This window comes from Cibotium barometz, chromosome 41, assembly GCF_041138505.1.
Source record: "Cibotium barometz isolate CiBa-2024 chromosome 41, ASM4113850v1, whole genome shotgun sequence".
In the NCBI taxonomy this organism is placed as follows: domain Eukaryota; kingdom Viridiplantae; phylum Streptophyta; class Polypodiopsida; order Cyatheales; family Cibotiaceae; genus Cibotium; species Cibotium barometz.
The window spans coordinates 7,783,592-7,810,422 of NC_141086.1; the positions used below are offsets into that span (position 1 = coordinate 7,783,592).

Sequence of the window (26,831 nt, forward strand, 5' to 3'; positions counted from 1 at the left end):
GTGTTTCGTGCGAGCATGAAACACAGGATTCCTGGCCACAGCAATGGCACTCTGACTATCAGTATAGATAGGTGTAGGCTCCTCCACTGAAATATCCATATCAGTCATAAGACGACGCAGCCAAACACACTCAACAGTAGTAGTGTAGGCTGCTCTGTACTCTGCCTCACAAGACGAAGTGGCCACTGTGGTCTGTTTCTTGCTTAGCCAAGAAATGCATGAAGCGCCAAGGAAGAAACAATTTCCACTAGTGGAATGTCTGGTATCAAAGTCACCAGCCCAATCTGAATCACTGTAAGCGTGTAACTGCATGTCACCCCCCTCAGGATAAAGCAACCCAAGAGACAAGGTACCCTGCAAATAACGGAATACACGCTTCACAGCTTGCCAATGTGACAACCGTGGGCTGTGCATGAATCTGCTCAACTGAGAGACTACATACTGAATATCTGGCCTTGTATTACACAAGTAAATGAGGCACCCAACAGCCTGAGCATATGTAGTGGCATCAAAGGAAACACTGTCATCTTGTAGTGATAGTTTCATCCCAGGCTCCATAGGAGTACTAATAGGCTTGCAATCCTGAAATTTAAACTTCTCCAGAAGTTTAGCAACATAACGTGATTGCAACAACCCAATGCCTCTGTTATCCTGCACAAACTATATGCCCAAATAGTAATGTACAAGGCCCAAGTCAGACATGTCAAATGTCTGTTGCAGTATCTCCTTAAAAGCTGCAATTTTGTCATCATTTGATCCCATGAGCAAGAGATCATCCACATAAAGACTGATGACCAGCAGATTTGTCTCTTCTTTCTTCACATACAAAGTGGCTTCTGATGGACTGTTCACAAATCCCTGAGTGAGTAGAAAAGCATCTATTTTTGCATACCAAGCTCGTGGAGCTTGTTTCAAACCATACAAGGCCTTTTTCAGCCTGCAAACTTTCCCCTCATGACCATGTTCTGCAAATCCCATGGGCTGAAATACATAAACTTCCTCCTCGAGGTCCCCATGTAGGAATGCAGTCTTTATGTCCAACTGGTGAACAACCCAACCACGATGTGCAGCCAATGCAATGACACACCTAAGTGTCGACATACGGGATGTAGGAGCAAATGTCTCCTCATAATCAATGGCCTTCTTCTGTGCATAGCCCTTTGCAACTAGACGGGCTTTGTACCTGTCAATGGATCCATCTGCACGTCTTTTCAACTTATAGACCCATTTAGTACCAATTGCTTTCTTGCCTTTGGGTAGATCAACCAAATCCCATGTTTGATTCTTTTTAATAGAATCAATCTCATCCTGCATGGCTTTGTTCCAATGCACATTATCTCGTGCATCCACAAATGAATCAGGCTCATCATCATCCTGTAAACTGGCTGCCATAACCAGATTCAAATCCATGATGTGTGCATGCTCATTGGTGAAGGGAGAAACTGAATTAGGGTTAGAGTTGAGTCATGGGAGACATACACAGAGAAGCAAGGGAGAGAGAGAGAGAGAGAGTTGTGGGGATAAGTCAACTCATGAGGCATGAGTGTGTGACTCCCCTATCACACATGTATATTGCACTAGTACACATAGTACACTTAGTACATTAAAAGTACTAAGTGTACTATGTACTATAACTTATGGGCTTGTACACACTATAAGGGTGGGCATAGTGCCTTTACCCCAACAACCTCCCACTTAAAGGCAAAGTGCCCTTAAGTAAAGGAAAAGAAAAAATCAGCATGTACATGATAATATACAAGGCCATATCAAGGCTGAAAATGGCCTCATCCAATGCCCATCAAGTGTCTGCAATGAGCAAACCGCTCCGGAGGCAAACTCTTTGTCAACAGATCAGCCGGGTTGTCATCCGTATGAATCTTAACAAGCTGAATTTGCTTGTTCTCTATCACCTCTCTGATGAAGTGATACTTCACATCCACATGCTTCGTCTTTGCATGAAAGACAGGGTTCTTTGGATGGCACTCTGACTATCACAATGCAACAATGGAATATCCCCTGTATAGCCCAAATCAACCACTAACCGAGATAGCCATAATGCCTCCTTGCAAGCCTCTGTGGCTGTAAAATATACTCGGCCTCTGTAGTAGATAAGGCAGTGCACTTCTGCATCCTGGATATCCATGACACAGCACCTCCTGTGAATGTAAATACATAACCGGTAGTAGACTTTCGGTTATCTGGATGACCGGCATAATCGGAATCCGTGTAACCATGCACTAATGCATCCTGTTTGCCAAAGCAAATGCACAAATCCTGTGTGCCCTTCAGGTATCTCATGACACCTTTCACTGCTTCCCAATGCTTCTTGCCAGGGTTGGCCATGTATCTAGAAACCACTCCCACTGCAAATGCAATGTCCGGCCTAGTAGCAACCATGGCATACATGAGACTGCCACAAGCTGAAGCATACGGAATCTTGGCCATATCAGCCCTGTCTCTATTTGACTGTGGGCTGTCCATAGCACTGAGTTTCACATATGGAGGCAAAGGAGTACTAGTCTTCTTCCCCCCGTCCATATTGAACCTCTGCAAAACTTTGCCAATGTATTCCTTCTGAGACAAATACAACACATGCTGATTTCTGTCCCGAAGTATCCGCATACCCAAGATGTGATTTGCATCACCCAAATCCTTCATATCAAAGGTTTGATGCAGCCTCTGCTTCAAGGCATCCATCTCCTTACGAGATTTTCCGGCAATCAACATATCATCAACATACAAGATGAGGATCAATAGACTGCCATCCAAAGCTTTCTTGGTGTACAAGCAGTGATCTATGTCACTTCTCCTGAATTTCTGAGATTTCATGAATGTATCAAATTTATGATACCATTCCCTTGGTGCCTGTTTGAGCCCATAAAGACTCTTTTTCAGCTTGCATACAAGCTTCTCCTTTCCACTTACTGCATAACCCTCTGGCTGTTGCATATATATCTCCTCATGGAGATCACCGTGAAGAAAAGCAGTCTTCACATCCATCTGAATCAAGTCCAGATCATCATGCGCAACCAAAGCCAACACAGCTCTAAGTGTGGTCATTTTGACCACTGGAGAGAAGATCTCATCAAAGTCCACACCATATTCCTGCTTAAAGCCCTTAGCCACTAACCTGGCTTTGTATCTTGGCTTTGCATCTGGTGCAACTTTGAGCCTGTATACCCACTTGCATGGCAAAACCTTCTTGCCTGCAGGCAAAGGCACCAACTTCCAAGTTCCATTTTTATGCAGAGAATCCATCTCTGACTTCATGGCACGCTCCCATAGAGCTTTGTCTGCCCTCTGTAAAGCCTCCTTATAACATGAGGGCTCCCCACAGTCAGTGAGCATCAAGTAGTCAACCCCTGGAGGGTCTAGTGGACCTCCGTACCCAATGACCATCATTTGCAGGTTGCTGTCCAGCGTGCATATCACCCATTGGTGGCTCCTGTTCCATGCCATAAGGCTGAAAAATCATGCCCGGTATCTCCTCCAACTGTGGTATATCCATAGGGATATCTTCTGCCATCTCTGGCTGTCCATTTGGACCATTTTCAGCACCATTTAAGGGCTGGTTTTCCTGCTGTAATGGCTGATTTACAGCCCTTTGTTGTTGTCCATGATGTCCATCATCATCAAAGATGACTCTGCCAGGCTCCTGTTGCCTTGCAGGCTCCTTATACATGCATGTTTCATCAAAAATGACATCATTGCTGCGTATGATCTTTCTATTCATGGGATCCCAAAGTCTATAGCCCATTTCACCTCTGTCACCATATCCTAGGAATATGCATTTGTGAGACTTAGGATCAAGTTTGGTGCGCATTTCCCTGCGTATGTGCACGTACGCAACGCAACCAAACACTCTCAAGTGCTTGTATGACGGAGGCTTCCCTGTCCATACTTCTTCTGGCACTTTCCCACCAAGCCTCGTGTTAGGTGACCTGTTTATAAGGTGAACGGCTGTCATAACAGCTTCAGCCCAAAAACCATGAGGTAATGCAGCATGTGACAACATAGAACGGACCTTCTCCTGTATGGTCCTGTTCATCCTCTCTGCTGTCCCGTTTTGTGGAGGATCATAAGGAGTAGAGAGCTCCCTCTTGATGCCTTTAGCATCATAAAAGTCCTGAAACTGTTTGGACATGTACTCTCCACCATTGTCGAAACGCAAAGCTTTCAGTGTTTTGCCAGTTTGATTCTCAACAAGAGCAACAAACTTCTGAAACACTGAGAATGTATCACTCTTCAAACGAAGAGGATAAACCCACACCTTACGTGTGGCATCATCAATAAATGACACAAAATATTTTGCCCCTCCCAAAGAAAGCTGAGGCATCTCACATACATCTGTATGCACAAGCTCTAACTGAGCATCTTTTTGTCCAAGAGCTTTCTTGTGGGGGCACTGTAGTTGCCTACCATATATACAATGCTCACAAAACTGAAAACTTGAAAACTTTAGAGAAGGCAAGTAACCCAAACGAGACAATTGCTCCATTCCCTTGACACTCATGTGTCCCAACCGGCTATGCCACATAGAAATTTCCGGCAGCTCGGTTGCATTTACATTAGCATGGTGACAAACACCTGCATGCATAAAGTAAAGAGTGTCCACCTTAGAGCCTCTGGCAACAACCAGTGAGCCCTTACTAATTTTTCACTTTCCACTACCAAATGTGGTAACATAATCAGCATCATCAAGCTGTCGAGTAGAAAGCAAATTCTTCTTGATCTCAGGCACATGCCTGACATCATGGAGCATAAGCTGTGAGCCATCTGAAAATACAAGCCTCACATCACCTCTGCCAAGAATCTTGCATGCATGGTTATCACCCAAATAAACCACTCCTTCATTGCCAGCAGTATACCTGACAAACAAGTCTCTGCAACCTGTGACATGAAAGGAGGCACCTGAATCAATGATCCATGAGTGCATACCATGACCACCTGTAAGAAGTGAATGGGCATCAAGTGAAGAAGTAAATAGGACCTCATCCTCACTGCCACCTGCATGTGACACATTGATTTCTTCAATCTTGACTCCACTTTTGCCCTTTGGCTTCATCTTTCTCTTTGTCTTTGCCTTTTCCCTTTTCCTTTTGATCATTTTTCCATTTGTAGCATTGCTTTTTAATGTGTCCCTTTTTGCCACAATAATGGCATTCCAAATCCTTTTTGGAGCGAGACTTGCTCCTTCCCCTTTCTTGGCTTTTCCCCCTTTGCTGGGATCTCCCACGTGCATTCATTGCATTGGACTTTCCAACAGAGTTGTTTTTCCTGTTCATCTCTTCTTGAAGAAGAGCACCCTCAACATCTGCATATGACAGCATAGCATTCGAATTGCTAGTGGCTGTCCTGAATGTGTCCCAACTCTCTGGCAAAGTGCATAACAAAAAAGTGGCTTTGAACTCATCGTCCATTGCCAACTTTTGATTAATGACCTGGCTGACAATACCATTAAACTCATTTAAATGGGCTGTCATAGAAGCCCCTTCCTTCATCTGAAGGCCTATGAGTTTTTTCAACCAATACACTTTGCTTGAGGCACTTTGTTGGGCATACAAGTCCTGCAATCTCTGCCACATTCCCCAAGCTGTCTTCTCTTCACGAATGCTGAAAAGTAATGAGTCTGACACAGACAACATGATAGTAGATCTTGCCAGCTCATCCATATCTTCCCACTCTTCAGCAGTAAGAGAAGCGGGCATTACACCCCTTTCTTTGATAGGCTTGTGCTGCTTTTTCTGGAGCAACACATTGTAGCACTGGGTTTGCCAAATATCATAATTATGCGAGCCTTCAAGCTTCTTGATGTGAAGCAATGAAGAGCTCTCACCTGTGGTTGCCATAGCAATATGCAACCTTTAATGCCTGACTCCCTGCAAATGTGCAAACACTGCACCAAAAGCACACAAAGTGCTCACAGTTTTTCTCCCAAGCTTTATCTCCCACTGCGGAAGCAAGAATGCAACTTTTCTCCCACTTTATGTGATGAAAACACCAAAATTTGGTTGCTGCAGATTTTGGACAGCACCTTAAATGTGCTCTTTTGCCCTTCCAAAGTACTGTACAACAGTACCAATTGCTCACAAATGATGTACCAAACCTGTACCGGCAAGTACAGCAGCTGAAATTGAACCTTTTGGTCACTCAAAACAATGTACAGCCATGCCAAAACATGCACAAAGCTGTGCCAAATCTGTACCAGCAGGTACAATAGCAATAAATGCTCTCCTGGCTGTCCAAATGAGTGAAAATCAGACTTTTACAATCTCGTACACTGCATACAACAGTCCCGAACAGAAATTGGGCAAAAGCCCCTTGACTGCAAGCTGATTTCTGAGGATTCAAGGCATAAATGTCTTGCCTGCTGCTTTGCCAAGCTCAACAAGCATACAAACTTGAAAAGCCCCTTGATTTGAGATCAATTTCTGATCATACATGGTACATTGACGCACATGAAGGCATCCAGAGTGTTCACGATGCTTCCCCCTGGCCACATATACATCCAATACATGAAAGCCCCTTGATTTACAGGCACATTGAGTGCTTGTAAGGCATCAACACATTATCCACAGCATCAAATGCGATTGCCTGCATGCAAATCAACCAAATCGGCACAAAAGCCCCTTGATTTGCACTGCAATTTGCTGCAATTTTGCCCAAATGTGCGATTTTTCACATCATACAGCATGTATGAGTGCTTAATTGCACAATTACATCAAAAGCCCCAAATTTCGACATCCAATTTCCTGCAAATTGATCCTGATTTGACCAATTTCACCCAATTTTGCCAATTTTGCTCAAAAAATTGAGCAATTGGGCACCTGTACCTGCTCAATTGCTTGAATTGATAAGAAATTCCCAAAATATTAAAGGCAAATACCTCTGAAATTTCTGATTTTTCTGAGTTTCTTGACTTGCAGGCTGAGATGGAGGCGGTGGTGGCGGCGACTTCGGTGCTGGGCAGCTTCTGGAGCAGCTGGGCAGCCACACCTGACTGTGGGCAGCCACGTGTGCTGGCTGTGCAGTTTGGGCAGCCACGTATGTTGGTTGGGCAGCCTGGGCAGCCACGTGGGCTGGCTATGGTAATGGGGCTTTCTTCGTTTCCACACGAGGAATTGCTGCTGCTTTCGACGCCAGGGACGTTGGGAAGTGTGTAACGCTACACGGCGCTGGCGACTAGGCGATGGCGAATACGTCAGGCGGGCTGCGCTAGGTGACGAAGGCACCCGAGTAGTCGACAAGCAGTTGATGATTTCGCCTAGCGCCTGTTCGCCAACGCTCTGGTTCGCACGCTTATGAGCGCCACCCGCAGTTGACTTCGCCTGTGTTCGCCTATTTTGCTGCCTTCGTTCACGCCCAGCTTGCGACCTTCACGTGTTCACGTAGAACTTGATGATGCTGATGATACGACACCTGTTGACACTTCTGCCAGGTGCTCCTTGCTCACCAGCGATGGCTCTCCCTCTAGCGCCAATAATGTGCTGATGCCTTGCTGCGCGTGACTCCTCGCTACGATCAAGGAGAAGAGGAAGGGAGGGATCACTAAGGGCTCTGATACCAGTTGAAGGGAGAAACTGAATTAGGGTTAGAGTTCAGTCATGGGAGACATACACAGAGAAGCAAGGGAGAGAGAGAGAGAGAGAGTTGTGGGGATAAGTCAACTCATGAGGCATGAGTGTGTGACTCCCCTATCACACATGTATATTGCACTAGTACACATAGTACACTTAGTACATTAAAAGTACTAAGTGTACTATGTACTATAACTTATGGGCTTGTACACACTATAAGGGTGGGCATAGTGCCTTTACCCCAACAATTGGTCCTTGTCTCCCTATGAGTACGACCAGCAAGAGGACCCTCTAAATGGCTGTCTTGTAATGTCCTCAAATACCATCTAGGTATATGTCTGACCTGTGGTGCCTGCTGTCCCATATTTGGTTCAGCTTCTGGCTCATTTGGCTGCTGAATTTCTGCACCACCTACATCATTTGCTGGCTGTCCAGTACCCTCATGAGTTGGATCACCAACTGTGGAATGAAACTCCATGGGTAGTAGACCTTCAAACACATCATTTTCAGCCTGATTTGCCTCATAACCAGCCATGGATATTTCTGATTTTTCATCAAAAATCACATCCCGACTGATGAATATCTTCCTGGATAGTGGGTCATATAACCTGTAGCCCTTGCTCTCACGGCTATACCCAACAAAAATGCATTTTGTGGCTTTATCATCAAGCTTCCTCCTCAACTCTTTGGGTATGTGTGCATATGCAAGACACCCAAAGATACGAAAATGCGATACAGAAGGCTTGCGGCCATGCCAAGCCTCAAAAGGAGTAATAGAAACCAATGCCTTTGTGGGACATCGATTCAAAATATGACAAGCACACATTACTGCTTCCACCCAAAAGATATGTGGTAGTCTTTTTGCCTTTAGCATACATCTGGCCATCTCCATGAGTGACCGATTTTTCCTTTCTGCAACCCCATTCTGCTGTGGAGTGTAAGGAGTAGTATACTGATGTTTTATACCTCTACTCCCAAGAAAGGAATTCAGCACATGTGACATATATTCCCCCCCTCGGTCAGAACGGAGAGTCTTCACCTTGCATCCTGACTCTGTCTCAGCAAGTGCTACAAAGGCCAAAAATGCATCATATACCTGTGATTTCTGTGTCAAAGGATAGACCCAGCATATACGAGAGAAGTCATCAATAAATGTTGCAAAATAAAAGCAACCACCTAATGACTTCGTCTGCATGGGACCACAAAGATCACTGTGTATAAGTTGCAACTTTGCAGTTGCTCTTAGAGCCTGATCACGTGGGAAGGAAAACCTGTGCATTTTTCCCAAAATACATCCTTCACAAATGTGATCTGGAGGCTTCTCCATGAGAGGTAGATCTGTAAACATATTATGTCGCTGCATAAGCATAAGACTACCAAAATTTACATGCCCCATGCGAGCATGCCATAACTCCGCATCAACCATAGCTGGAGTAAGAGTGAATGCATGATAAGCAGACTGATCCACTGGCTGAAATGCATCCAACTGATAAAGTCCATGACATATGTACCAGAAAGCATCAAGGTCAAGGCATTAGCTTTGTCTCTGACCATGCATTTATCATCATCAAAGTGGACCTGCATTCCACAATGTGCTAAAGAAGAAATGGACAACAAATTCTTCTTTATCCCTGGTACATATAAGGCATCTGTAAGGCGGAGAATGGAGCCATCAATGGCTGTGAGCTGAATCTCCCCAATGCCACGAACTGGATATGAAGCATTGTTGGCACACTGAACAGTTTTGCCAACAGGGGCAGGGCCAACATGACTAAACAAATCCCTGCGAGATGTGATATGCTTTGAGGCACCACTATCAAAATACCAAGTACATGCATGCTCTGTCAAACTGAGTGCCTGTGAAGACCAAGAGGCATCATAGCTGCATGTATAAAAACAGTAATCCCTGTCCTCAACAAAAGAAGCAGTCTCTGGAGGAGCTTTAGGAGCGTCATTAACAGACATCCCAGCTTCCTTTGCCTTCTCTTTGGCAATCCTCTTCCTACATTCCGTGATGTAGTGACCTGGCTTTTTACAGTAATGACATTTGCCCTTCTTCTTGGGCTGTCCATCACCTTTCTTGGTATCCTGTGAAGAACCACCATCACCTGAGTTTTGATTTGCACTCTTTGGCTGAGATTTCCCTTTCCCCTTTTGACCTGTAGTAAATGCTTGTTCAGCATTTGTGTTCATATTCATATTCTTCCTCATTTGCTCCTCTTGTAGTAAGAGAGCAACAAGTTCCTGATACTTGAGGGGTTCAACAGCATTCCTCATGCTGAGGTTCAAAGAGGTATGGAAGCCAAGTAAGATCTTGGCAAAGAGTGCAAGATGGTGGACACAAGCTGTGTCTCAGGAATAATCTCATCCACATTGATGAGTTGCTCTCTCAAATCCTGCAGCTTGTTTAAGTGGCTAGACATATCATCTCCTTCATTCATTTTCTGATTTTCCAGCTCTCTTTTCAAAAATGAGATCCTAGCCTCATTACGAGCAGCATACATCTGCTCCAAAGTCACCCATGCATTCTGTGAAGAGCCAGCTGAACGAATATGAGGTATAATGGACCTCTGAACTGACAATGCAATGAGTGACAAAGCTTGTGTATCCCTGGCATCCCATGTCTTTTGAGCATTTGTTCTCTGAACAGGCAATGGCTGTCCTGGAGCCTGTACCTGTTGTCCTCGTCCACGAGCACCCCCTTGGGGAGGAGTCTCTGGAGCCAATGGACCTGGACGTGGTTCATCACCACTAACAAAATCCCAAAGACCTTTTGCCACAAGCACATTTTTCAGCATAAAACTCCACAAGGAGTAGTTCGTGCCATCCAATTTGTCTTCCTTAGACAAATATGTGAATACATCACTTTGCTGTTGATTTGCCATTATGCTTTATGCACAATGTTGTACCTGTTTACCAAAAAACCCAATAGCAAAAACCCTGATAACAACTGTACTCCACTGAATACAGTTCACCCAAATCTGCCTGCACTCTCAATCCTCTGAATGTGCAGCTCAATGCACCAATGACTGAGTAGAGCAGCAAATGGCGTACACAATGCCAAAATGCCCCAAAAATGCCCAAATTTGCTGCACCCAAACTGTGCAAAAAAACCTGTATATTTTCTTGCTAGAAAATCTGCCTGTTGTGCCTGTATATTTTCACAGAGAAAATAAAAATGCCCAAAAATCGAAACTTGTAATGCTTACCAGCTGAGATTTCAACAGGTATAAGTTGACTGTAGTGTGCAGATACGTAGACTGTTGTACTGTGCAGGTAAAGATGACTGTACGGCGGATGTACTCGGCTGGTACTGTACGGAGCAGTGTACGGAGCAGTGCGAACAGGTACACAGCAGGTACAGAATGCGCAGAGAAGGTACAGTCGCCAAGTGTGTACAGTCGCCAGATACAGAAGGTGTGAGCAGGTACACGTCAGGATGGCTGCGCTTGACTGTACGGTGGCTGCGCTTGACTGTACGGGCAGGTACAGTCACTGAAGGCAATGCAGGCGGCGCACAGATGTACGGGCTGAAGGCAGACTGAAGGCGACCAGGCACAGTTGGTACAGGCGCTGACAAGTGCAGTACAGTACTGATGGCGCAGTCGGCGAACTGGTACGGAACCTGCAGTGTACCTGCTGAAGGCGGCGCAGGCTGTGTACGGGCAGGTACTGTTGTACGGGCAGCAGCAATACAGAGCTTCAATGCTCTGATACCAATTGAAGGCACTCAAGGGTTAGGGTTAGGGTTTACACAGGTTCAAGCAAGCAAGCGTGGAAACCAAGATGAGAGAACACGACTTCCAATATGCTTCAAATGAATAAAAATCAAGTACAATAGCCACATGATAGTGACCCTAAAGGATAAGTGTTCACATGTCCGGCCATAAATGTGCCGGGTGGACCAAAACACTTATAAACTGCATATAAGTGAAACTGAACTAAACTGGGGGAAAAAACCTCCACTAACTGAAGTAAAAAGTGCCCCAGTAACCTACTGATGATCACTAGCACTCCTCTGGGTGCATACACAGCATAAAACCCAACATGAGTATGTCCGTGATTTGGATACTACGTTTGCACAGGTTCGGACAGCCATAGAAAGATCTCAAGCTAAGCACAAAAAGGCAGCTGACAAATAAAAGCGAGAGGTGGTTTTCAAGGAAGGTGATTGGGTATTACTTAAGTATGAGAAAGCACGTCTTCGGAAGCGGCCAAGTAAGGAAGGCCGGTTTCCTAAGCTTTCAAATAGGTATTACCGGCCATTTCAAATTTTGCAGAAAATAAACGAAGTGGCATATAGATTGGTATTGTCCGATCACTGGAAAATACACAATGCCTTTCATGTCAGTTTGCTGAGGTCTTATGTGGGACCACCTTCTATGAAACCAGTTTTGGAAGATCCACCAGAAGTGGATGAACTTGAGGAGGTATTGCAACCTGAGCAGATAGTTTTTCATAAAGAGCGCAAGCACGCAGGTGGCAAGCTAGTGCGCAGGTATCTTGTGAAGTTTAAAAACTATTCGGCTATGGATGCAAAATGGATGGACGAGGATTATTTTGCGGATTATCCGGAACTTCTGAAGGCCTACTTCGAAGCTTTTCAATTGTGGTCAACTGCTTAGAAGCCGGGGGGAATGTCACAAAATTTGTTACAGCTTCTATTTTTCTACTGTTCATGTGTGGCATGTGGAGCCTGACATGACATACATGTATGGCTGGTGCAGCCTGACATGGTGTGTCTGTGTGGCACATGGAGCCTAACATGACAGTACATGTATGGCTGGTGTAGCTTGACATGATAGTACACGTGTGGCTTGTTGAACTTGACATGGTGTATATGTATGGCCCATGGAGCCTGCCATGATGAAATTCTCTGGGAACTAGCTATCTTGGAGATCTTTTGTATTTATGTTCTGGGAAGGTTTCGGAAGGATCATGAGTCCTGGACATTTTATCGGATACAACTGAGCAGATGGGTGTTTCTTCCAATCTAGCTACACTCATGTGTGTGCATGACTTTGATTTTATCTTTGGGTGACTTGTCTTGTTTGCCTGGACAATGCCCGAGATATTTGCCTGTGTTGTCCATGGGACCGGGGACGCCTGGGCACCCTGTGGACGTGTGTGCACACCTGTTTGGGACTAATAGGTAGTCTAGATGTGTTTTGTAAGTGGTAAGTGTACCCAAAAACACAATTTACAGCTTTATAGTTTCATATACTAATAATTACGGGTGTAGGTACACACTCACTTATAAGTGACCGGACAACTTATAAGTGAGTACACATTGAGTAGGACTTATTTAATACATGTGGCGGCCAAAAGCTGGGCACTAGACATTATTTGGGCCTCCTTCAAGTAGGCGCCCCCTTCTGGACCTAAAAAAGCACACATGGGAGCTAAAACTGGCAGAGGAGCTCTAATCTTGAGTAAGACTCCAGTTTTATGTGAGGCACCTGTTTTTCCGGGTGCATGGGAGCTAGTTGACTGCTTCTACAGGCTGTTTGTAGCCTTCTATCGCGACAAAAACCTAACAGGTGCATGGGAGGTGTTGGCTGACTCCTCCTACATATTCTCCACTGTTGGCCGGCTGATTTACAGCTTGAACAGAGGCTGGACAGGATATAAAAACAGAGAGGAAGAGCTGGTTGTGGGGGTCTGGACAGTTTTCCTTTTGATCGGGGGCTTGCAGGCTTGTGTATAGCTGCTGTTCGATTTCTTTTGAGGCTACCGAGGGCTGGTTGATTGCTGAAAACAGCCTTTGAGGGCTGGTCGACTTGCTCTATGAGCCAGACAGGAAGAAGACGATGATGTTGAGTTGTCCCGGGCTAATGTGGGAGTGCTATGGACTGTCCGTAGTTGTCCTGCATATGCTTGATGCCGGGAATGCTCACTTGTGCTGAGAATTATGAGCAAATTCAGTTTATGTTATGTTTTCTTGTTTTCATATTGTATTATCACTTCCTGTTCTGGTTGGTGGCTTTTTTGGTGTCTACGGGGGCCATTTCCATGCATAGGCATTCCCCATATTTCCCCCTATTTTATAGGCCTTTGATGTGGATTGCCCACCCTTTTTATGGCTATCATGCGTATTTTCAGGTCGTGTAGGAGCCTTGGAGGCAGTCGGCAAGCTAATATGTGGTGTATATATATGCTGCCCTCTTCCTCACTTCTTATTGTTCTTTCTTGATCACGTTGGTGAGCACCTTTAGCCCTTTGCCTATGGAGTCCACCCCTCGCCTACGGGATGGTTGTATCCACTCTTTTCTTGAAGATTAGTGCATCAGTGTTTTGCAGTTTTCTCTCATCTCTCTCTCTTGGAGCTTCAATGTTTTTGTCATTCGTTTTTTGACATGGTGTCAGAGCCCAGAGGCGTCTAGACTCGGAATCATTGATTGGAGGCTGATTTTCGCTTCTTTTCCACGCGAACTTGGTGGTTGTCCGAAGTGTTTCAAACCTGCATTTTCTTCTCCAGAGGGGCATATCTGCCCTTTTTCAAATTTTTTTCTCCTCTCCACTGTCTTTCTATCCTGCCCACCCTCCCTTCAAGTGCAGAGAGCAGCTCTTGGGCTGTTTTGGTGGCTGCGTTTTTCAGAGGAGGTACATCATGGCACTCAACCAACCTCGGGCGGTGTAGATACCCACTCTTTTGACTTTTCCTTCAGATGCCAAGTTGGATGGCACAAACTACGACATTTGGAAAGTTATGGTGGAAGCAATCTTGGAGACTTGTGATCTTGTGGAATTCATCACTCGATTGGTCCTTCGGCCTAACTTGGACACTGCAGAGGATGAGGATACGAGGGATGCACTTACGCACGAAGCTGTTGTGGGATCGGCTTAATGCCCATGTTTGGTCATTCATTCTTCCGAACTCTCAACCCTCATCGCTCACATCAAACGGGATACCCATGCACATGTTGCTTGGAAGAGATTCTCCGACATCTACGACCGGAAGATACTCTAGGTTTGTTAGTTTATTTATTTTTGATCTTTCAAATGCTTTGTTTTTGTCTTTGTTCTTCTTCACTATTACTTCTTTGTCAAATCTCTCAATTCGTCAGTTCAGATTTTTTTGACCTTGTGAAGGTATATACATCCTTGAAAGGCTCAACAATATACATCCTTGAAAGGCTCTCAGTACTTCACAAAGATCGACCTCAAAAGTGGTTATTACCAAGTCAAGATTTTCGAGGCCGATATGCCAAAGACTGCGAAGGCATTATGAGTTTGTGGCCATGCCTTTTGGTTTGACCAATGCACTGCGACATGCAACAAGATGATGTCATGAGTCTTCGCCGTACTCATCGGAATATGTCTTTTCATTTTTTTGGATGACATTCTTATTTTTTTTTGCCACTACAGAGCAGCACATGAAAGATGTGCAGAAGGTCTTGGAGCTTTTGCGAGACAACAAGCTCTGCATTAATGCCAAGAAGAGCATGTTTGGAGTTCAAGAAGTTCAGTACTTGGGCTATGTGATAGGTTCCGATGGCATTTGCCTTGACCCTGAAAAGATTAAGGCAATCCTCGATTGGGACGTTCCAAAGACATCCCAAGAGATACGTTCCTTCGTGGGTTTGTGCCAAGTATGTAGCTCGCATATGGATCGGTTTTCTAACCTTGCAGCACCATTGACTGATTTGCAAGGACGTGAAGACTAGAAGACTGAAAGTTTCAGGCACAGGTAAGGCTTTAGAGGCTTTCTTTGTTTTGCAAAAGGCAGCTTCCGAAGCACCAGTTCTTAAGCTCGTATCATGGGGTGATCCTTTTGAGGTAATCACCGACGCGAGTAATCTCGCCATAGGAGCAGTTTTCAACAAGAAGGTAGACCAGTGGTGTATTACAGTAGAAAGTTGAATGATATAGAAAAAAATTAGTCTGTATATGACAGATGTCATGTGCATGAAATGCCATGGACATCCTCAGAACTAATCCAGAAGGGGCAGCCAAGAAAAAGACCATTAGAGCTAGGACATGGAGCACAAAGTGCAGATTGGCTAGTGTGGACTTGGAGAAGGACTTGGATCCCTATCGACTGTACCAGAGCAGAGCAAGAGCTGTCGACTGAGAAAAATAGGTTGTCTGCTGAACGAGAACCAAGGTGGCTACAGGCGCATCACTTTTGATGGATATATGGTCCAATTGGCTGGCCAACGGCAGTCGGCCAGCTCTCCAAAGAGACTATAAATAGCAAGTTTTGCTCCTCATTGGATTCATTCATTCCTTTATGGAATGGGTCCTTAGGGTCCTTAGAGTAGGACTAGATTTTGGTGTTAATCACCTTTTGTATGAGGCAGCCTAGGACTGTAGAAAAGTACCTTTTTGTACTATATGAAATATATCGAATTTCCAGCCATCTCTCTCTCTCTCTCTCTCTCTCTCTCTCTCTCTCTCCCCCTTCTGTCTGCATTTTTGCATCAGCATGTTTCCAGTGGTGTTTAGGGTTGAAAGAAGACTCCTAGAGCTTCCGCGTGTTACATTGGTATCAAAGCATCAGGCTCAGCAAAGCTAAACACTGATTCAGTCCCATATGATGGTGTATAGGTCCAAGGTACAGGAAAGGACACGGATATGAAGCCCAAGGCAAGGAACACAGAATCGGGAAGAGCTCCCAGGAGGTTTGTTGGTGGTGTTCCACAAAGCTAGAGGGGATGGCAGTCCTGTGAGCCAGATAGGTTCTCGGGCAATGGTCCCAAGGTAGGATTATCCTCCAAGGGGTGATGTGAGAGTGCCAGACACATTTCTCAGGAATGAAGACCAAGACAATGTTCAGAGTCGGGGCAGGAATGAATTGGGGATTGGAGGGAACAGATGCATAGATTTTATTCAGAGTCGAGTGGTTTTGGAGACGGGGCCGGGCTTTCAGAGAAAAGGGTTGCCAGAGTTGGATGGATGACAAAGGGACTCCCGGAACAGAATGGGATGATGACAATCATCCAAGGAAAAAGTTGGAATCCCGTCATCAAGTTTAGCAGAGGTGGATTTCATGTGCATGAAATGCCATGGACATTCTCAGAACTAATCCAGAAGGGGCAGCCAAGAAAAAGACCATTAGAGCTAGGACATGGAGCACAGAATGCAGATTGGCTAGTGTGGACTTGAAGAAGGACTTGGATCCCTGTTGGCTGTACTAGAGCAAAGCAAGAGCTGTCGGCTGAGACAAATAGGCCATCGGCTGAACTAGAACCAAGGCGGCTACTACAGGTGCATCACTTTTGATGGATATATGGTCTAGTCGGCCAGCTCTCCATGAAGTCCAAAAGACTATAAATAGCAAGTTTTGCTCCTCATTGGATTCATTCATTCCTTTATGGAATGGGTCCTTAGGGTCCTTAGGGTAGGACTAGATTTTGGTGTTTATCACCTTTTGTATGAGGCAGCCTAGAACTGTAGAAAAGTACCTTTTTGTACTATATGAAATATACTGAATTTCCAACCAGAGACGGAGGAGCACTACATCTGTCGCTACACAGCATATTATGAGATTCGAGGGCGCTACCATTGCCTTTTCAGAGAGGGATTTGGACCACTGGCTAGAGTCATGGACTATTGTGATCAGAGATGCTTGGGTTTTTATCTCCTGGAGATCCGTAGGCTTAGAGAGTCCATTATTAGGAGCAGACGCCCGACTGGCAGGGAGTCCACACAGAGACAGATTACTGACTTCTTTAGAAGGACTACCCGGGAGGACACACAGCCGACAGCCCAGCAGAGCAGGCACCCCGTGGGACTCTAGTTGAGAGAGCTATCCAGTTGGGCAGATCCAGACGCCCGAGGGTTTGCGGATCCTCACATCGGAGACGGTGCCTACACCGGAGGATTCAGAGCATCATTGCGAGGCATAGGGCTCGTCCGACCAGGCATCTCACTATGGCAGATATCCAGGCTATCCGGTAGAGACCCATGCTAGAGCTCCTAGGATGATTACCACTCCAGCCTTATACTGTTGTACTCACTGTCACTTTTGTACTCCCCCATATTCATGTATTCATGTATCCATGTACTCATGTACCCCATTTTGACTAGTAGCATTAGCTTCCCACTCTTCCTAGTTGCTGCTTCCGGATGCTCCCTACTGATGTATTGTAGGGCTAGATACTTACCTTCAGTTCTTTCTTTTCTTTTCCAGATAGTGTATCAGATGTCACATGGTTGTAACTTTGGTCTCATAGGTCACTTTGGCCTTTTGAAGACGTTAATATAACATTTCATTTCATTTCATTTCTCTCCGCTCTCCCTTCTGTCTGCGTTTTTGCATCAGCATGTTTCCAGTGGTGTTTACGGCTGAAAGAAGACTCCCAGAGCTTCCGCATGTTACATGTTGCTAGGGGTTATCACAGCCTTGAAGTAGTGGAAACCTTTTCTTTATGGAAGGGAATTTACTTTGAAGACAGACCACCGGGCCTTGAAGTGGTTGCAAACTATGCCAAGTGTCCAGTGGAGCGATGGACAACACTGGTGGAGTTAGTTGTTCCAATAATTTGGAGGAATGATTGAGTTTGTACCGGGTAAGAACAACCCCGTGGCGGACGCTCTGAGTCGCAAAGGTAGTATTTAGACAGTATAGGAGTCCACTGTGTTAGAGATACAAGGAAAAGATTTAGGTAGTATGAAGACACAATATACAGATTATTCAGAATTTGAAACTCCTTACAGTATGGCCCTTCATTCAGAACCGGATCATTACACCATTTAGGACGGTTGGCTCTTTTACAAGGATCGACTATGTGTTCTTAGGGAGAAAAGACCAGCGCATCCTCCAGACCAGCGCATCCTCCATGATGCCCATGATTCACTTCTTGGTGGTCATCGCGGGATCAACAGTACCTTGGAGAAGTTAGAAAGTTTGTTTTATTGGCCAAAGATACGCAGGGATGTGTACAACTATGTTTCTTAGTGTCTCATATGTCAAAAATTGAAAGTACCTCATACCAAACAGGCAAGGTTGCTTCAGCCATTGTCCGTTCCTAAGGGTCCATTTCACGTCATTTTGATGGATTTTGTTGGACCCCTTCGCGCATCTACTGGATCTCGGAATACTCAGTGTATGACGATAGTTGACAGATTCAGTAAATTTTGTATGCTTATACCATGCAAACAGACGACCACAGCAGAAGATATCACCCGGCTCTTTCTCCGACGTTGATATCCAGTTTGTGGTTTGCCATGGACCATTACTTCAGATCGGGACCCAAAGTTTACATCTCACTTCTGGCGAGCTCTGTTCGACAACTTTGGTACCAAATTGCAATTGTCCAGTGCATTCCATCCCCAGACCGATGGCCAAACCGAGATTTACAATCAGTTGGCTTTCGATGTGCTTAAAGCGTATTGCCATGATCAGCATCAAAGTGGGAGCTTCATCTCCCGTTGGTACATGTGATTCTCAATGACACTCACTCATCCAGTGTTGGCCGAACTCCGTACGAGGCAGCCTTTGGTCGAAGATTTTTCATCCCTTCTTACGAGGATGATCTCTCCTTCCTTGGAAGCCAACAAGATGACAAACTTTTTCAGTCATAATCGAGTCCGTCAAAGAGCATCTTAACAAAGCTCAGGAGGCTTACGCCAGACAATCACGAAGAGACGTCAAGAAGGTGAATGGGTATATTTAAGGATCATGAATCAAAGACTCAAGCAAGTGGGCAAGCGCTGTCCAAAGTTGTCATTCAGAAGTTTTGGTCCTTTTCCCATCATAAAGAAGATAAGTGACGTCGCCATGCAACTTAGATTGCCAGACAGTTACATGATGCATGTCTTCCACGTCTCTTGGTTAAAGCCTTATATTGGACCTTTATTGCAGAATGTTCTAGAAGACTCAAGAGCATCAGCCAGAAATGGTTGATGAAGTAGAGGTTCTAGAGCCTGAGCAGATCTTTCTACATCGCTGGAAGCATGGTTCTAGACGTCTTAGCCAATTTTATGCAAAGTTCAAAGATCGAGGGACACATGAAGCCATTTGGCTAGATGAAGTATTCTTCCTCGAGTATCCACAGTTATTGGTGGACTACCTCGAAGCTATGAACCTGCCGCCAAGCTAAGCAGGAGGGAATGTCACGTGCACCCATGCACTGTGGTATACGGTGACAAATTGGCTCATCAACAATGCAAGAATCATGTACAGAAGTAGTAGCTTTTAGGATTTATTTGTCGTACCCTTTGTGAGCCTAGTCTGGGGCATGTCAGGCACGAGCTACGTATGTCAGTCTCCTAGCCTTAGAGTGTCGGGTCAGTCCTCTTAACCCACTATGGAGAATTCAACAAGTGTTCATCATATAGGGCATGTAGATGTCAGCCATAGCTGTAGATGCATTAGAATTTAGAGCATGTAGTCTCGGGCTGGTGTATTTCTCTCGAAGATAGCTTCACAGTCGCCTAAAGCTTATGCCTTGTATACAGTTCTCCAGAAGAGAAAATAAAGCAAATACTGCTACTTGCGTTGGGGGGGGGGGGGGGGGGGGGGGGATTCGCGACCCCATCTGGTGTCATCTCTACTACATCTATTTTCAGATTCATGCATGTTGTTTTTAAAGGATTGGATGTGGGACAGTGTTCCTTTCCTGCTCAAGGCATCGGCCACTAGGTTGGCCTTGCATGGAAGGTACTCCACACTAGTGATGGCGTGAAGACCTCCTTTCCATGGAGATATCTTCTTCTCCTTTGCTTCTTTGTGTGAAGGTTGAGTCTCACTTGGCTCATATTTGACAGTGTTCTCTTCATGCTTGTCATACCATCCATACATCTCATTAAATTTAACATCATTGCTATTCCACCAAATTGCTAGAAAATCTTGCTCAAGGGGTGTTGACTATCACTCCAATTCACGCTTGCATCATCTGAAGCCAACGCAAAGCTTGGTGGTCTGGGCGGAGCTCAAAGTCGCGCTCATAAAGAAAATGTTTCCAATGCTTCAAGGCGTGTATCACTGCGAGGAGTTCTGGGTCATAGATCGAGTAGTTCTTTTCTACAGGGATCAACTTATGGGGCATTTAAGCGACTGGATGCCCACTCTATTACAAGACCACTCCAATAGCGATGTACTTGCATCGGTGATCACTTGGAATTGGTCACTAGGAGGCTAATGCTAAACAAGGAGCCTCAAATAATGCAACCTTAAGGTCCTTGAAAGCTTGTAAACCCCGAGGGGTCATCTAGTGCCTCCGAGTCTTGACACCTTTAAGCAGATTAGTGAGAGCTACTGAGACGTCAGAAAACTTGTCGATGTCGGTGGAATATGCTTGGCAAATACTCACAAACGACCGAATGCCATATGCAGCTTCTGGAATCTCCCAATTATTTCTGCCACCTTTGCAGGGTCTAATTGGATGCCTTCGGCATTGATTATATATCTAAGGTAGTGACCCTTGTATAAATAAATTCTGATCTTTTCTCATTGACGTAAAGCTCATTGCTTTCTAGAAATTTCATCACTTTTTTGACGTCAATGTCCCAGCCTTAACCCACTTGGAGAACAAAGCATGTAGGTCACCCTAGGCTAGGTTAGTCACATAGAAGCATATAGCAGGCATGTAGGGCCAGCTAAGGGCCCTTTATGCCATGGAACATCTAAAAGGGCCAGATATGGGCCTGACTGTCCACAGTCGGCCAGCCCTTGAATGCTGTGCCCAATCGGCCAGCAGTGATTGGTTCCTTGTCGGCCAGCACATGCTTTGCACAGCCATGTGGGGATTACTTTCAGCATTTATGAGCATTGGCAGCAAGCACAACAATTAAAGGCAATATTCAGCAGGTCGTGGGCTGGAGTAACTGGCCGACAGCCATTTATCTCCACCGACCAGCAGCCTGGACCCATATTAAAGCATCCCCTCATTGCGTTGCATAAATCTCTCTCGTAAATCAGTATTCTCTCATAGAACATAGTGTAGATATGCATGCTTGAAGACCTTGCTCTTTGCAAGCATAAATCAAAGCCAAGCACCTAGTGCTTCAGTCCAAAGGCAGCCCTGAAGTTTGCTTCAGCAGTCAGCCTTCAGTAGTGCATCTCCCTCTACATAATGATGATACAGCTAGGATTAGGATTTTCTGCAGGAGGAGCTACGGAGGCTTGAACTCCATCTGGAAGAGAGAGAGAGAGAGAGAGAGAGAGAGAGAGAGAGAGAGAGAGCGATTGTAGAAAGAGGAGGGAGAGAGCTTAGAGAGAGAAAAATAATGCCCTAGAGAGAGATTGCACAACTCAGTACTTGATTAAAGTTATGTAAAGTACACCAAATACATGCACTGGTAAGAATCTCAAGCTGTAATGGTTTAAGAGGGAATATGTGCTTATTAAATAGGTGGCGGCCCAAGCTTTAAAAAAGAAAAACTCATAATGATTTTCCCTTTAAAAAAATATGGGTGCCCCTTTCTAGAACTCCCAAAAGTGGCCAGCTTTCTGTGCGCCAAGAAGCCTCTGGCTGTCTGATTCTCCAGTGCATAGCCACCTCTGTCTCTGCACTGACCCCTCTGCTGGCTGCCTGATCCCTTCTCTCTCTCTCTCTCTCTCTCTCTCTCTCTCTGCTGCGCCAACCAGCCCTTTTGTGTTGGCAACAGCCTGGCTGTTTTGCTCCACCAACCAGGTCCTGTGCTGCTGTGCCAACCAGCCCCGTGTTGTACTTGTGCACCTACAGCCTTGCTGTACTGTTGCGCACAGGCTGAGTACAGCCTTTGGCTGCACACTCAAGTCGCCCCTTGCCCACATGCTTCTTTGCATGTCAAGAGTATCATAACCCTTAGAACACACCCCTCAGAGAGTCGTAACCAGAGAGAACAAGAGTTCCACAAATTCTGTACATCCTTAACACGCATGAATCACACATTCCCCCACTCTCAGAATCCATACAACCTAACATGTCAGCAGAACCCTAAAAGCATAAACTTTTTTCCGAAGATGAAAACTTAAGAGAAATACCTTCAACGAGTATGCATCAAATCAAACTTAGAACAAAAGCGTAGAGAATACCCGGATCTTGCGAATCCATGGAAAGCGAAACGGAGAAGCTTATTGAGATGACTTCGATACCTTCCACGTTTAGGCTGCTCTGATACCAAGTGTTACAACCCCATGGATCCTCTAAATGCAAAATTAGTACAAACCCCCTGAGATAGGTGCATGCTAGCTCACCTCCTAACCATAGGTTCTGTGCTTTGAACCACCCCCGACCCAGGGGCTAAGGTCTGACTCCCATAGATCCATGCCAGTCCTTCGGCATGCCAATCTATGTGCTGCCACAGACGCAGTCGGAGTCTTGGTCGAACTCTAACCAATAGTGAGGTTACAACAACAATAACCTGTGGTTCACTTATATAGTGCCCACTGCTTCTATAAATAACCAAACTGTTATAAATAGCTAGTACACATGGATTTATTAATAATAACCTTCACCACACATATTAGCTTGTTTTCTCCTAATCCTCGGGCTCCCCTAACCCCGTTGGATTAGGCCCCCTAATTCGAGGATTAGTAATCAGGTACATAACAGTAGCCCATCTGACAAAGTTTTTACAACTGTCCAGGCAGCTTATTAGGCCAATTGCGGGCACCGGGCATGTTTGTGGACAGCCAGTAGGCAAACCAGATGGCTGGGGACTACCCAGATGCTCAAGCTAGACAGCTGGGCAGATCATCTGGACAGTTGGGCAGACCATCTGGAAAAAACTGGACAGTTGGGCAGGCTGAGTAGGTGGTTGGGCAGCCCACATGTAACAGCCTTGTACTTCTCTAGCTTCACTAATCCCTCAGTCAATATGATTAGCTGTGCAGATCGCTACGGGGCAGATCCAGGTCTTATCTCACCACCTCAGAGTGGAGACGGGGAGAGTAGAGTGCATTGTGAGGGGCGGACAGGAACTGTAGACTTTGTTCTACGGAGGCCGAGATGGAAGAGCATTACATTTGCAGATACCAGTATACTTTGAGATCTGGGGGAGATTTTACTGCCTTTTCCAAGATAATTTGACCCATTGCCTAGGATAATGGATTTTCCTGACCAATGATGCTTGGGACTTTTTTACATATGAAGCTCAACAGGCATAGAGACTCACTCATCAGAGAACATATCCCAGCCCCAGGACACCTCACAGCTTACCATTACTAGCTCCTCCTAGGTGCAAGATGGCGGCACCATTCGACACCTCAGAGAGGTACCTGAGCTTGCAGACCCACCATGGAGGACCGATCACCATACCAGGCCAACCCATGGTCCACCTCGACCCCCTGATCGGCAGCATCCCTCCACACAGCAGCTCCAGATCACGGAGATTCTCCAGACATATGGACACACTCCACCACTAGTGGTGGACATGGCGAGCCTCTTGACATCATAGACTCCCCTTATGGTGGATATTCTGGATGGTTGAGGATGATACCACACCCACATGAGCTCTCTTTTGTATTGATATGGAGAGGTTTTTTTACCATGTATCCATATGCTCACTATCGCTATGATGATGATGATGAGATAGACATCGCCTTTTCCATGGCTTAGTATCACATGCATAGACCCATTGGGTAGTATTCTTCTCTCTCTCTCTCTCTCTCTCTCTTCCACACACAAACACACCCACCCACCCACCAAACACACAGACACGAGTAGAACAAGTGATTAAAGTGTCCGAAAAGATGTCTCTTAAGAGCCCAACTCTTGATGTTCGCCTGCATGAGGCTTTAAAAGCGTAGTATGGTTGTTTCCATAGGCACTATACACTGTTGTCAACTGTGGTTAGATGGTACTTTCATACAATTATTCCCCACCACTTCCACTTTGTTTGTGTGTGCGTGCGCGCGCGCGTGTGTGTGTGTGTGAGAGAGAGAGAGAGAGAGAGAGAGAGAGAGAGAGATTGATTTTCTGTGACTTCATTACCAGGAATTGTGGGCACTGTCAATCAATTAAGGAGGAGATGAAAAAAATGTCAGTAAAACCTGGAAACGTAGATGCTGGACAATATCAGGCCTCTGATTTGGTTGTCAGGAGTGTTCCTACATGTGCACGAGTTTCATCTGCTGAAGACGCACAAGAGTGCAGATCACCTGTGGGAAGTTGCACAAGTGAGAGAGAAGTAATGAGCAATGACACATCAAAAAGGCAAAGCTTTCCTGTTTTAGTGGAAGAAAGGATCCAACAGATGGAGTCTGGTTTACCCTCAAGAAATGATATTGAGTCTGGTTTACTCTCAAGAAAGGATCTGGAGCCTGATTTACCCTTGAAAAGGGATGTGGATGAAGACTTCGAAGAAGGAAGTGATGCAGAATGTCACTTGTGTATTGAACTGGTGTCGCAGACGGACGATCCTGATGCTGACCAAGTAGAAGAAGGGCGTGCCAAGCATGGGTTGTTACAGAGTGAAGAGTATGTTTCAAACGGGTGTCCAGTCACTATTGAAAGGGAGTGTGGCTCTGATTACCTGCATGGGTCCATTAAAGGAGAACAAGACCATTTGAAAACTGTGTCAATGCATGGAGGAGGAAATTCGGAGAATACGAAGGATGTGCAGAGTTTCCAAGAAGGTATTGAAGATGTTGCAGGAGAAGGCGCATGTGAAGACTTGTCTGTGAAGAACAGCAAGGAGGAGGATTGCTGGAATTCAGGATTAACTCGGAACAGTTGCGATACATATGATGGTGGCACTGACAACCAGGGAGAGGAGGATGGATACATTGATTTGAAGTGTGGATGCACAAGTCAGAAATACGGTGACACGGTTGGTATCCTCAGGTTATACCAAAGTGGGATGCTTGAGATACACTGTCAATGCTGCTTGGGTTGTTTGAAAGGTAAAGGTACCTGTGTGTTTGCATGTGTATGCCCATGTACCTAAGTGTTCATGGGCTTCTGTCATGTCCTTTTTGGGTTAGAGAGGACTCTAATATCAACTGTGTTTTTTTTTCAGGAAAGCCAATGACGCCTTCTAATTTTGAGAAGCATGGTGGTAGGGGGGCATCAAAGAAGTGGAGGGATACTATATGGGTTGTGCTGGGGGATCGTAAGGTCCAGTTCTCAAAGGTGAAGGGCCTGGATGCTTTCGTCCGCCGTTACAAAGAGTCCAACAGAGCAAGGTTGCGCCAATCAGCTGCTGTCAAACAAGTGTACCATCGTGATGAGTTCATCCGATGCACGAAATGCTCAAAGAAGCGCCGGTTTCGAAGAAAAAACAAAGAGGAGTGCCGGCTGTTCCATGAGGCTTTGATGAACGTTGATTGGGAATGCTCGAACTATCCTTTTGATAGGTATGTTGTGGGAATTGTCTTTTCAACCAGTCTTGTGTTGCACTTGGTGTCTGATGCTGTGGAATTCCAGGTTCATGTCATGCCAGGATGATGAAGAGAGAGAGGTGCGGCAAGCCAATCGAGGATGTATGCGGTCACGGACCTGCCAGGGGTGTATTGGATGTGTATGCCTGGGGTGCCTCACTTGCAGATTTGAGGATTGTCCCTGCAGATTATGCGTGGAGTTCATGGCTAACAACCAATGAGCACAAATTTGGTCCATACATATTCTCCTCTTTCAGGTTAGTTACACAGGATACTGCCCGCCGGCCGAGCTGAGCCCTTCTTACGGGCCTTGATCTTCATGGGCAAAGGGATACATTCAATTGATCTTGGTCTTTTCTCTTATTCTTGTTCATGTTGAGGTTATAAATATGGCAGTGCCATGAGCTGCTGCATTCAATCGTGCCTTGGCTGTTACTGGTCGTCATCAGGTGCATATGTTCACCTTACATGGCTCGAGTGTATAAACATAACTCTGGTGTTGCAATACCTTGACTAGACACTTACAATGTATATCTTACGCAAGATGAAACGTGTCGTTCCATGCTCTATTTTCTGTCAATCAGTTGTTTTTCGTTACAAAGTTCTTCTCAAGGCTATCATTCTCTTTGCTTCACGCTTGTTCTAAAGTTGACACTCACACTCACACTCACACTCACACTCACACTCACACTCACTCACACTCACACTCACACTCACACTCACACTCACAAGCAAATGTATTTACTTCATCATAACACAAATTTCTGTATAATTTCAATAAAGCTCCATATCATTTTATATCTGCCTTTTGCCTTGTAATGTCAGGACAAGGTGCATGCAGTGCACACCTTACACAAGACACAAGAGTCCCTTATATATACCACCAAGTCTTTTTTCACAAAGTTCTTCTGAAGGCCTTCATTATCTCGTTAAACTGGCTTGGTTGTCAGCTATTTGCATGAGAAAATGTTTTTGTCGCATTGTATTATTCTCCTCAAAAT

General features: G+C 45.3%; 1 protein-coding gene across 4 annotated transcripts in view; it reads left to right on the plus strand.

Moving 5' to 3' along the window:
* Positions 1-26,410, plus strand: part of LOC147614659 (uncharacterized) — a 52,608-nt gene extending 26,198 nt beyond the window's left edge. For all 4 annotated transcript variants that reach the window (XM_086779928.1, XM_086779930.1, XM_086779929.1 and 1 more), the window contains 3 exons: positions 24,446-25,353; positions 25,470-25,806; positions 25,877-26,410. In XM_086779928.1, the coding sequence (XP_086636054.1) occupies positions 24,446-25,353; positions 25,470-25,806; positions 25,877-26,051 (1,420 nt within the window). In that variant the 3' untranslated portion in view covers positions 26,052-26,410. The remainder of the gene's footprint in view (positions 1-24,445; positions 25,354-25,469; positions 25,807-25,876) is intronic.
* The last annotated feature ends 421 nt before the right edge of the window (positions 26,411-26,831 follow it).